This window comes from Triticum aestivum, chromosome 4A, assembly GCF_018294505.1.
Source record: "Triticum aestivum cultivar Chinese Spring chromosome 4A, IWGSC CS RefSeq v2.1, whole genome shotgun sequence".
In the NCBI taxonomy this organism is placed as follows: Eukaryota; Viridiplantae; Streptophyta; class Magnoliopsida; order Poales; family Poaceae; genus Triticum; species Triticum aestivum.
Window position 1 is genome coordinate 723,177,428 of NC_057803.1, and position 12,584 is coordinate 723,190,011.

Sequence of the window (12,584 nt, forward strand, 5' to 3'; positions counted from 1 at the left end):
GCGGGTGCCCCGGCGCTGGCCCGGGTGATGCCGGCGGCGGCGGGCCCGTCTGTACCCACGCGCTCGTCTTCCTCCCGGGGCAGTTGACGGCGGCGGTGATGCTCGGCTGGGCGGCGGCCCGGTGACCCGGCAGCGGTCGTCGGCGGTCGGCGCGGTGGCGGTGCTGCCCTTGGCAGCAGGACGGCGTGGTGGCGTGCGGTGGCCGGCGGCGCGTCCCCGGCCCAGATCTGGGCCCTCCCGGCCCCATCTGGGTCCTAGCGGGCCGGTCCCTGGCGTGGCTTCGTCGTCGTCTGTGCGGTGAGGAGGAGGAGCGGCTCGGATGGGGGGCGGCGATGCCGATGGCGTGCCTGCTGCAGCGCGATGGCGGGAGCTGTCCGGGAATGGAGTTCCCGGCCGGGCCTGTGGGCACATGGGCCTGGTAGGCTCCTGCTAGTGTGTCCGGTCGGCTACCGTCGTTGACGGTGGAGGTTGTGCCCTCCCGCGTGCCGACGGCGCTGCGGCCCCTAGTCCCGGCTCCTATCCCTTGTTGTGCAGTCCTCACCTCGTGGTGCCGCGGTGAGACGGCGTGGAGGCTTCTTGACCATGGTGGCGCAAGAGGGTGGTCGGTTTGGTGGCAGGCTCTGGAGCACCTGAGGTGAAGGTTGGGATCGGGGGAAACCCCTGTCGGCCTGTCCGACCCCGACGCGGCGACGCCGGTGGGTGCCGCCGGACCTTCCTGGAGGGCGTCAGGGGCGACCTTTCCTCTCGCCTCGTCGTGTACCGGGGGAAACCCTTGGCAGCAGCGTCGTCTTCGTCGCGGTCCTTTTTGGAGGTGCTGATTGGTACCGGTGCTTTGGAGCCTTGGAGCTTGGTGGGAGATCTTCGGTGGGCGCAGTGGTCGTGAAGCTTCTTCGTTTCCGTCGATCCGTCGTTGTCGGCATTCTTTTCTCTTGTTGTTTCTCTTTCGTTTTTTTTGGGTGTGCCTGTGCTGCTTCCGCCCCAGCACCTATCCTTGGATGTTTCGGTTGGTTGCTTTGGAATACAAAGCGGGGGGAAATCCTTTTTCGTCAGAATATCCTCAGCAGCATACTTCGTCAAGTCACCAGCAGAATCAAAGAGGGCCCGGAGGACAAGGATAGGAGGTACATCATCAGTTAGATTCTTTCCACTAGCTAGTAGTTTCGAAAGTCCTCCTGCTATTAAATCACCAAAAAATCACTGGATTACCAAGCCTAATCTTTTTTCTATAACATTTGCAGCCTACTTCGTTTGGAAAGCCAAAAACACTATGGAAACACTGAAACGTGGTCGGAAAAGGAGCTTATCGACAAAATCAGACATGTTCTTGAGAAAAGGAGGTAGTTTGCCAACAACTCCTATCTTATTAATGCAGAATCTTAGAGAACTCTAGTGGGGTGTTGTTTAAGAACCTACCCAGCCACTAGGAGGGTTCAGCAATATCTGTTGTTTAATTTGCTTATTGATCTTAATTAGTTTGCCCTTTATAAACCGTGTTTGTTCTGCAATTATCTTTAATAATCGGTAAATACTCTTAATGGTTTAGATAAATTCCTTTATCTTGTAAATGTCTTTTCACATTTCATCTTTTAACATGGAAATACAACTCCCAGCCTTATGATTCTTCCATGAATGACATAAACCTAGATGTATTTTTTTCCTTGTTGGATATTTGGTTCACCACAGAACCTTGCAAGTTTTAATTACCAGTGTGTAACTAAATTGCTAGTGAAGCAAGCTATTTCGTTCATCTACAGATAAATTTTGCCAAATTATAATGCACTTGCAAAAACTGCAGGTACTTGATTCTCATCGATGATATATGGGATGCACAAGCATGGAAACTTATTGAGTGTGTTCTCTTTGAAAACGAACTTGGCAGTAAGGTAATCACAACAACTCGGAGTATTGATGTTGCTAAGTCATGTTCCACCTCTGTGAAAGTTGATGGTGTTGTTCATGAGCTGCAACCTCTTTCGGATGGTGAGTCTGAACAGCTATTTTATCGCAAGATATTTGGTAAGGAGGGATGCCCTAGAGAATTGGAAGTTGTATCACAGAGAATACTGGAGAAGTGCAAAGGCTGGCCACTAGCTATTGTTACCATCGCTAGTATACTTGCAAACAAACCGACACAAGCCGAAGATGAATGGTGCAGAGTATACAACTCAATAAGCAGTGGACTAGAAAGCAACCAAGGCGTCAAGGACATGCGGTCGATACTTTCTCTAAGCTATCAGGATATGCCTTCACGGCTAAGACCTTGCCTCTTGTACCTCAGCATATTTCTGGAGGACCGTGTAATCGGCAGAGATGACCTGATACGGAGATGGATAGCTGAAGATCTAGTACATGGAAGACAAGAAGATGACGACCTGTATGAGTTAGGAGACAAGTGCTTTAACGAGCTAATCAGTAGGAATATGATCCAACCCAGCGACATTGATGCCTTTGGGACGCCGCAAGCATGTAAAATACACGACTTGGTGTTGGAGTTTGTTACAGTCTTGTCAGCTGAAGAAGGTTTCATCACAATATTGGACGGCCAGCAACCTTTTCCACCACAGCCAGACAGCATCCGCCGGCTCTCTCTCCGGAACAGCAGCATACCTCAGTCTACCAAGAGGTTGCCTCATGTGAGGACGCTTGTTGCTATCAACTCGGTGCCACCCCTCTCTGTTGAAAATCATATGAGATTTGAGTGATTTGAGCTAGGGATTTGAGGGAGCATGAAGAAGAGGATTTGGGGAAACTCTGGATCGTTCCACACCGATCCCTTCTCTCTGTACTTATTTATATTTGTTTGTACAATTTACATTTTAGTCCCTAAGAAGTCACCTAATTACAATATTCATACACCAACACTCCCCCTCAAGATGGGGCAAATATATCGTATAGACCCATCTTGCTACAAAACATAGAAAATGTTTTTTCTGGGAGTTCTTTGGTAAGAACATCTGCTACTTGACTTGCTGAAGTTACATATGGAAGGCAAACGACTCCCCTATCAAGCTTCTCCTTGATGAAGTGACGATCAATCTCTATGTGCTTGGTCCGATCATGCTCAACAGGGTTATTAGCAATGTCAATAGCAGCTTTGTTGTCACAGTATAGTATCAGAGGCTTGTACCTGTACAACCTCAACTCTGCTAAGAGAATCTGCAACCATAATAACTCACATATGCCATGAGCCATGGATCTAAACTCAGCCTCCGCAGTAGATCGAGCCACTACACTTTGTTTTTTGCTTCGCCATGAAACTAGGTTCCCTCCAACAAATGTGCAGTAACCTGACGTTGAGCGCCGATCATCAAGAGAACCTTCCCAATCGGCATCAGTATAGCATTCAACTTGCAGGTCCCCTTGTCTCGTATATAAGAGGCATTTTCCTGGGCACCCCTTAAGATATCGCAGTATCCTAATCACAGCTTCCATATGAGCTGACTTTGGGTCATTCATATATTGGCTAACTACACTCACAGCAAAGGCAATATCTGGACGGGTATGAGACAGATATATCAACCTTCCAACAAGTCTTTGGTAGCGTTCCGATCAACCGGTGTCCCTGCATCACTACTTAACCTATGATTTTGTTCAATAGGTGTAGCTACAGGTCGACAACCAAGCATACCTGTTTCCTTGAGTAGATCCAAGATATACTTCCGTTGTGAGAGGAAGATACCCTTTGATCCTCGTGAGACCTCTATACCAAGAAAGTATCTTAGTTGTCCCAAGTCTTTCACTTCAAACTCCCGTGCAAGGTGATGTTTCAGACCTGCAACTTCTTTGGAATCATCTCCAGTAACCACAATGTCATCTACATACACTATAAGGATTGCCACTCTGCCATCAGTGTGCTTATAAAATAGGGTATGATCGGCATTGCTTTGAAGATAACCCCTTTTTAGCATGGCTTGTCTAAACCGATCAAACAAAGCTCGTGGTGACTGCTTTAAGCCATACAAAGAGCGATGCAAGCGCATCACCTTTCCAATGGTTTGACTCGACTCAAACCCAGGTGGAATATGCATATATACCTCCTCTTGAAGATCACCATGAAGGAAAGCATTCTTCACATCCATCTGATAAATATCCCAACCTAGGTTTACAGCACATGATATTAGCGTCCTTATTGAATTCATCTTTGCCACTGGTGCGAAGGTCTCTTCATAATCGATTCCATATGTTTGTGTGTAGCCCTTTGCAACAAGGCGTGCTTTATATCTCTCCACCTTACCCTCAGGAGTGTGCTTAATAGTGAAGACCCACTTACATCCTACAGGTTGCTTGCCTGGTGGTAGATCCACGAGCTCCCAAGTCTCATTCTTCTCCAAGGCTTTCATCTCATCAAGCATTGCTTCCTTCCATTTTGGGTCCTCTATAGCAGTTTTCCAATTAGATGGTGTGGACACAGAGTCTAAAGAGCCAATAAAGCTTTTGAATGGTAGACTACAGTAATCATAGGAAATGAAATTCGCTATGTCATGTTTAGGTCCAACAAAATCTTTGAGGTGTCCTGGGATGTTTCGATTTCTAATTGGTTTCCTCAAAGCAATAGGTTGATCATCTTGAGGAGTATGAGTAGATAATTGGCTATCACTTTGCCCTGCGGTGCTAATAGGAGCAATGGAACTAGAAGAGTTAGTGTTAGTACCTGGGTCCTCATGCATGGTAAGCTCACCCTCTTGAGAAGGAAGTGAAGTATTTTCCATTGTATCTTGTATGTCTCCATGACCAGAACCATTAATACACCCATCATTATTTGTCTCCTCCCCCTGATTTTGAGCATTATCAAGAATGGGTAAACCACCTGAAGTGGAAACAAGAATAGGGCTTAATGGAGGGCCTCCATCATCACTCTCCCCCTCTTGTTGCACTTCAGGTGGGGATAAGGCAATGCCAGTGTCATTTGTTGGTCCATAATATGATTCATGTTCACGGAACGTCACATCCATGCTCACAAAAAAACAACGCTCCGAAGGACACCAACATCTATAACCCTTTTGGGAGGCAGAATAACCCATGAAAACACATTTGAGAGCACGGGGGTCTAATTTTCCAACAGAGTTCCTATAGTCGTGCACAAAGCAAACACACCTAAAGACCTTCGGAGGAACTACAAAATCATTAGATTTCAAGAGACACTCAACAGGAGTCTTATGACCAAGAACCCGAAGAGGCATACGGTTTATCAAATATGTTGCAGTTTTTATTGCTTCCCCCCAAAGAAATTTAGGCACATTCATTGTAAACATAAGTGAGCGTGCAACCTCAAGCAGATGTCTGTTTTTACGCTCTGCAACACCATTTTGCTCTGGAGTGTTAACACAGGTCGTTTGATGTTCAATGCCATTTGAGGCAAGGAACTGTCCAAATTCTTGGTTGACATATTCAGTTCCGTTATCTGAATGCAAAGTTTTAATAGTAGCCCCATGTTTATTTTTAATAAGAGCACATAGATCTTTAAAAACCGAGAACACGTCACTCTTACGCTTCAAAAGATAAAGCCAAGTGTAACGACTAAAGCAATCTATAAAAGTTACAAACCATCGATGTCCAGAAATGGAGTGAACCTCACAGGGTCCCCAAACATCAGAGTGAATCATTTCAAATGGTTTGTCACTCCTTAAACCTATACTAGGATAGGAACCCCTTGTATGTTTAGCCAATTCACAAGCATCACATACCAGGAGCTCCCTGGGAGACAACTTAAAAAGAGAAGGGTAAATACGAGATAATGCCACAAAAGAAAGATGTCCGAGCCTGCGATGGTGTAGTAGTAGTTCTTGACCAGGAGACAGACATGATGCAAAAGCAACTTCATCACTTCCTTCATCAAGATAGTAGAGTCCATCATGCACGGTCCCAGTCGCCAACAATCTCCCTGTGTCTATCTCCTGAAAAGCACAACAGGTAGGATCAAACCAACATCTACAATTAAGGGATTGAGTAATAGAGCTAACGGACAAGAGATTGACTGGAAATTTTGGAACATGTAGGACAGGGGATAAGGACAATGTCTTAGTGCACCTGACAGATCCACGTCCTGTAATAGGTGCCATGGATCCATCAGCTACACGTACCTTGTCCTTACCAGAACAAGGTGTATAGGAAGTGAATAAATTCGAGACTCCTGTCATGTGGTTAGTAGCTCCTGTATCAATAATCCAAGATTTTGGTTGTGCTCGAGAAGTGTGGACCTGATGATTTGGCATACCTTGGTCAGAAGTGACATGAAGGCTAGACTCAACTTTAGATGAACCTTGAGAGGAAGAGGAGCCTTCTGAGAGTCTAAGCTTGGAAGTGTAATCCTCAAGAGCTCGCACATCTACCACTGGCAGCTCCCTGGTGGATGTAGTGAGATTAGCATGTCTTTTACTTGCTCCCTGAACTCCCCCTGGCCGAGACTTCCCTTTTTCCCACCAAGATGGATAGCCATGCAGCTCAAAACACATATCCTTTGCGTGTCCGGTCCTTTTGCAATGGTTGCACAATAGTTTGCTTTTATCTATTTTACCAAACGGCCTTGGAGCATGACGAGCTTGTATGGATAGGGCTGCACGTGCATCTGAATTTTCCTGACCATGCTCCTTGGGTTGAATAAGACGAGTCTCCTCCTCAATCACACTAGAGATGATATCGTCAAGGCTTAGCCATTCAGTTTTGGAGAATATTAGCTGACGACGGAGGTCAAATTCCTGATTCAGGCCATCAAGGAAGAGCTTGCCCACAAATGGTTCAAACCAGGTATGGTGAATAGCCATGTCATTCTTGTCAACAGGTTGAAATGGATGGTAATAATGCAACTCCCTGTACAATCTCTTTATCTCACCAGCATACTCAGTCACTGATTTTGAGCCTTGCTTTAAGTGAGTCAACTCCTGCATGATGCGAGTAGCCTGCATCTTATTTGATTTTCCTGAGAATTGCTTCTCCAAAGCTCTCCACACTTCAGATACAGTGGTCATAGTCTCAACTTGCTCTCGAATTGATGGTTCCATGCTTCCTAATAACCAGACCAACACTCTGTCATTGATCTGTTTTGTGCTAGTGCCACTTTCATCAGCACTAAGTAATTCTTTGTAACCATGAGAACTCAGGATTAACTGAGCATGCCGTGCCCAACTAATGTAATTGCCCGGTCCAGCCAACTTTACCGGATTAGGCTCAAGCGCATACTTGACTGCTTCAGGAACCAATTTGAGTTGTTGTTGCTGCTCAAATACTTTGCTAAAAATTTCATATAACTTATCCACACTACTATCCCCTGACTTCTCCTTGCTTGGATCTGCCATGATTTACCACCACCAAAAGAGCCAGTCACACAGGACTTCTTTTGCAGCACTCCACCAGCAACAACACACAGGCAGCACAAAAGCAGAGTACTAGCAGAGTCGATGTCAACTAAATGTACTAGTACTCTCGAATGCACACAAGCAGCAGAAGTATTTTAATCCGGCCACCAAGCAGAGATGAGATATACGGCAACACTAATCACAGTTGACCAAAAGAAACCACAATCAGCAACAACAAGCCAGCTTACTCCTTCGGCAAGAACAGCCCAACAGTCGCACCAAGCAGTTTCCAGCGTCAGAGTACGGCAAATACCAGGAGTACGCTCAGCCACGCCGGACGGCGGTCGGCACGCAACAGGCAGCAGTAGACCGGTCGCGGCGCTCCTTGCCGCAGCTTTGAGATAACCTCGCAGGTCCCGGCAGCAGCTCGAGTGCGCAGCAATCACCACCGATAGCCGCAAATCACGGCGACACAGCACCGCAATAGGTTGAAATCACAGCAAAAAACAGAGAAGATTAACCTGCTCCGATGCCATGTTAAAAATCATATGAGATTTGAGTGATTTGAGCTAGGGATTTGAGGGAGCATGAAGAAGAGGATTTGGGGAAACTCTGGATCGTTCCACACCGATCCCTTCTCTCTGTACTTATTTATATTTGTTTGTACAATTTACATTTTAGTCCCTAAGAAGTCACCTAATTACAATATTCATACACCAACATCCCGGTTGTACGTGTCTTGGAATTAGAAGAGTGCACAGGACGTGACATGAAGGGTGTGGGTAACCTGGTTCACTTGCGATATCTGAGGCTGTCAGAAATATTATGATCATTACTACGGCTACTGCATCAAGCTTCCAGAGGCAATAGGCAGTCTACAGCTTCTGCAGACACTGGACCTAAAGGAGGCCAGGATAGAGGAACTACCATCCACTGTGGTTCAGCTGAGACAAGTGAGGGTGCTGGAGATTTCGCTCCGTAAATGGGACAAGAGATGTGAGAAGCGTTTGCTGCAGTGGCTGTGCAATCTGAAGCATCTTGAAGTTCTCTGTATCTTCGCTCCAGATTTGTCCCTGGATTTCATGTTGCAAGTAGATCACTGGACCCCTTCACACCTCCAAAGATTTACAGCATGTCCCCGTGACCAGACTCAGCAACATATATTCAGGGAAGGGTCCGTGTGGGCAGAGTTGAGCCCATTCTCCACACTGCAAGGTGGATAGATTCCTCGCTCTGCAGCCGCCTCTCCGACTTATCCATTATGGTGCGGATACTGTGCCAGGCAGATATACAAACTCTTGCAGATTTCCTCATGCTCCGTTCGTTGTGCTTGGAAGTGGTAGAAGCCACTGGGACAAGGCTGGAGGTCAATGCAACAGCAGCATTCCCCTGTCTAGGAAACCTGAAGCTGGCGAGTCGTGCCGTGGGGCTGGTGTTCAGGCCAGGGGGGATGCAGAAGCTCCAGAAGCTTTGGCTTTGCTTTGATGTTGCAGAAACAAAAGATGTTCATGGTGATTTTGACTTCGGCTTGGAGAATCTGGCCTCCCTTATGACTGTCAAGGTTGAAATGGACTGCCGTTGTGCCAGCCTGTCCGAGGTAGAGGCTGCAGAAGCTGCATTGCGTGATGCAACCTGCAGCTTGAATCCCAGCTGCCCTTGTCTTGACTTGGAGAGGCATTTCGAGGAAGATATGGTTCTGAATCAAGAGGAAGATGTCCCTGAGGAACTGCGAGCAGAGAAGAAAGAAGATGTACTGATTGTTTACTTGTAAATTCTTTCATTCTTTAATTTCTTCTTCTTCTTTTCTAATCTCTTGGTTGGTTCACCATTTTACATGTGCAGGCTCTACTTTCAAGGGTTGGGCCGTTTGGTGGAAGCGGAGGGAGGGCTTGTGACATCAGGGTGGCACCGCACCGACTTGAAAGCGTGACGATTTGCAGCGGCGACAGCGTTGATTCTATTGCATTTTCGTACACTGATCAAAATGGGCAGCGGCACGCTGCAGGTCCGTGGGGTGGCGATGGAGGGAGAGCTTCAACGGTGAGTCACTAACCTTAAGTCTTCACTCTTCATGCTTTCATGTTTACTATGTTACACAGTAACTAGCTGAGTGACCCGCGCGGCTAATTATTTAGTCTCATCTTTGACTCGCCAAGTTAGCTTTGGTACACCATCTAAAATGCCACCGAGGCCCTTCCTTTGAGCAGATGGTCAAGAGCAACCGGGACTGGACCCAAACTTCTACCAAGCAGATAGACTTGGGGGGTCTCGGAGCATATTTGCCCACCTTAATTAATAAACTGTAAAAGGCGAAAAGCAGGAAAAGAGCGAACGGGTATAAGGGGAAAATAACTTTCTTTTTTGTTCTACCAATGACGTTTCTGGGGCCGGCTCTACTACATCTTCCTCTCGACAACCCTTGAGCCTGTGTCCCTTCTCTTTCGCCTCCTAACGAGCAACGTCTGCGAGCATGGGGCCTTTTTTCTCAGGGTAGAAACGAAAAGAGGGTGGAATTCCCCTTTGGCACACATTTCTAACGTCAACTGTAAACAAAAGGGAGAGAGGGGCGGTTGATTGGTTGCTCTACAATCCGCTCTGAGCATGATGGCCACGACATTGTCTAACAAGTGGGGGAGGACAGAGAGAGCATGGTTGGCTAGCCAATGCCACTGGCATGTGGGACCAGGACAGTGGGATGGGTTTAGGCTCACGTGGAACAGAGGGAAAGATTTGGGTGATCTTTGAGAGATTGGAGATTTCTGGCTTTGGCATGGCCTGAGTGCAGAGCATCGTTGGCTCAGCTCAACATGTCCACTAAGCAAGGTTAAGTCTAGAGCATCTACCTTATTTATTTGGGAATTTCCAGAAAATTTGCCTATGGCAAGTTTGCAAGTTTTTATTTTGCCTATATCATTTCTTAGGGTTTTGTTCTGAAAAGTTTAACTTGAACAAGGCAATCTCATATATAAGAAGTGTGTGAAACACAAAGTTATAGCTTGGGTAATTTTTGGAGATTCTTTAAAGGCGAAAATATGCATGCACTAATAGTGCTCATGTTTTTGCCTATTTTTAAAAGGCTGAAAGCAATTATTTAAATATAATTAAAATATTAATTTTTAAATGAGAAGGTCAAGGACATATGAAGATTCAAACCTGATTTAAAAAAAAATCACTTTGGACAATACTATTATACTTGCTTTGTAAATCAATAAATTACAGTTTGGGAGTAAAATGATTTTAAATGTTTTTGGCCAGAAAACTATTTATTAAAATTACTTTTGGTTGCATGCCTTGGTGAACCTCAACCTTTGGGCCAGTTTTTTTCATCAAGTTGACATTGTCATAATTGTAGTTGGTTATTAGCAAGAAAATCACATATAAGGAAAATATGATTCATCAACCCAATGAAAACCTTTTTCATTTTACTTAAAAGGTTTTTTTATCTTGGTTACACATTGGGGGTTAACTTCTAATAGTGTGACAAGACTAATGAAAGAAGAATTGTGCTTTGAGGGCTGATCCTGCGGTGATAGAAGGCATCAATTAACAAACAGTATTCAGGAGCAATAATGTCCCAAAAAAGCTTTGATGAATGCCCTTTGAAAACTTCTGGTTTAGGAGGTTTTTCTGAGGGAATTTCTTGGATCACTTGATCAATCTCTTCTTTAGTAAAAGGATCTTGTAGGCGGTGGAAGTTATCACATCAAGCTGAAAGAAAATGCTAGTAGGAGCTTTTGCCGAATCAGTCAATGTATTTAGATAATTTTGAACCACTTGATGAAATCAGATCTTCTATGTTTTATTAGGCACAAAAAAATAAATATCAAATGGAGAACCTTAGTGTGATGCTTCTTATATATTTACTTTTGAGAGCTTTTTTTTACCAAGAGCATATTTAGTTGTTGGTCGCACATACACAATCATTTTCTTCTTCTCTTCTAACCGTGGGATAACTGATCATATTGCATTTGTCATATCTTATTAGTGAATGTCATCCCTCCACAGATGCTTCCACCTATATCTGGTTGGCTATGCTGTCTATCCATTAAATACTCGTGTTATCGATGTATATTCATACGGAATGCCAGGGCATCATGTGTTACTCATTCTTATTGTAGCTTGTCCTTTACTGCCCAAATCATTTTGCTTCTATCAATATTTAGAGCACATCGGTAACAATTCATACTGACATACACTTCAATTTATTTTCTGCCTTTTTTTCCGCACTATGTGTTTTGGAGCTATACGTTTGTAATCCTCTGCATGCACGTGCATGTGTATGTACCAATAGGATCTTGGCTTGACTTTTATATTCTATTGTGCTGATACAATATAGAAAAGGGTAGTTTTTTTTAGAAAAGGAGGATTAGCCCCGGCCTCGGATTTTAATATGAATATATATGATTTCCATATATTAAGCATGCTTTGATAGAATAAATTTAGACCATTATAATATGGACACCCACCACATTATCAGCCGAGCACATTTTTTACCGTATATGGACGAACGTGGCGGATTGTTTGCCTCTTGTATTAGTAATAATATACTCCCTCATATAAGAGTAATATATTACCACCTCATACCTCATACAAACACCGGCTGATTATGTTGTTGAATATTGTATTTCTTCCCTTGCAGATTGATCTTGGTCCTTCGGAGCATCTCATAAAAGTTTCTGGAAGACTAACCAACCATATAACCTCCCTTACATTTTTCACCAATGCTACTTCATATGGACCTTTCGGAAAAGGTGGAGGAGATCCGTTCGTCTTCCAGTCGAGAGCAACAGCAGCATTGTTGGCTTCTTCTGTCCCGCAGGGTTATACCTGGATGCGATTGGTTTCTACGTTCGCCCGCTGTGACTGCAGCTATGTTGTAGTTTCACTGATTTGGTCTTTGATTCAAGTGCTTGGAAGAAAGAAGGATCTGTTTTGTGCAGCATTGGAAGACTTTATTCAGAGAGCATGGGCCTTTTTCTCGGGTAGAAACGAAAAGAGGGTGGAATTCCCCTTCGGCAGGAAAAAAAAATATGTATCTTGTAACCATTGATAGTGAAACTGACTTTACCACACTGCTTCCAGAAGGCGATTTTTTGTTTAATGGTTCGTTTGAGAGAGTTGATGATGATTGATCTAAGCTTGCTTTGGAGTGGGCTAAGAGTTCTAAATACCTCGATTAAATCTAGGATTTGAATAACCAAGTTAGATGATCTTTCTCTGGTATATGAGAGCTCCTGTTCGGCGGCGCTTTCGGACGCGGCCGGCCCACCAACGTGCAGTGCCAACAAGCGC

General features: G+C 44.9%; 1 protein-coding gene and 1 pseudogene across 1 annotated transcript; one reads left to right on the forward strand and one right to left on the reverse strand.

Moving 5' to 3' along the window:
- Positions 1–319: 319 nt before the first annotated feature.
- The window catches only part of LOC123084418 (disease resistance protein RGA5-like), a 21,215-nt pseudogene continuing 8,950 nt past the window's right edge, over positions 320–12,584 (forward strand).
- On the reverse strand, positions 5,500–7,901 carry LOC123088373 (uncharacterized). Its single transcript, XM_044510570.1, has 2 exons — positions 6,215–7,901; positions 5,500–5,894 (listed from the first exon to the last, which is right to left on the reverse strand). Exons 1-2 carry the CDS (start codon positions 7,290–7,292, stop codon positions 5,851–5,853), a joined length of 1,122 nt encoding a protein of 373 aa, XP_044366505.1. The 5' UTR covers positions 7,293–7,901; the 3' UTR covers positions 5,500–5,850.

What these genes read in the sequence shown, in the direction of transcription:
- LOC123088373 (XM_044510570.1), bottom strand. Translation starts at nt 7,292, where the DNA reads ATGGCAGATCCAAGCAAGGAGAAGTCAGGGGATAGTAGTGTGGATAAG. An exon ending in TCATGTCACTTCTGACCAAG is followed by an intron (nt 5,895 to 6,214) that starts GTATGCCAAATC and finishes TGTGCTTTTCAG; the next exon opens with GAGATAGACACAGGGAGATT.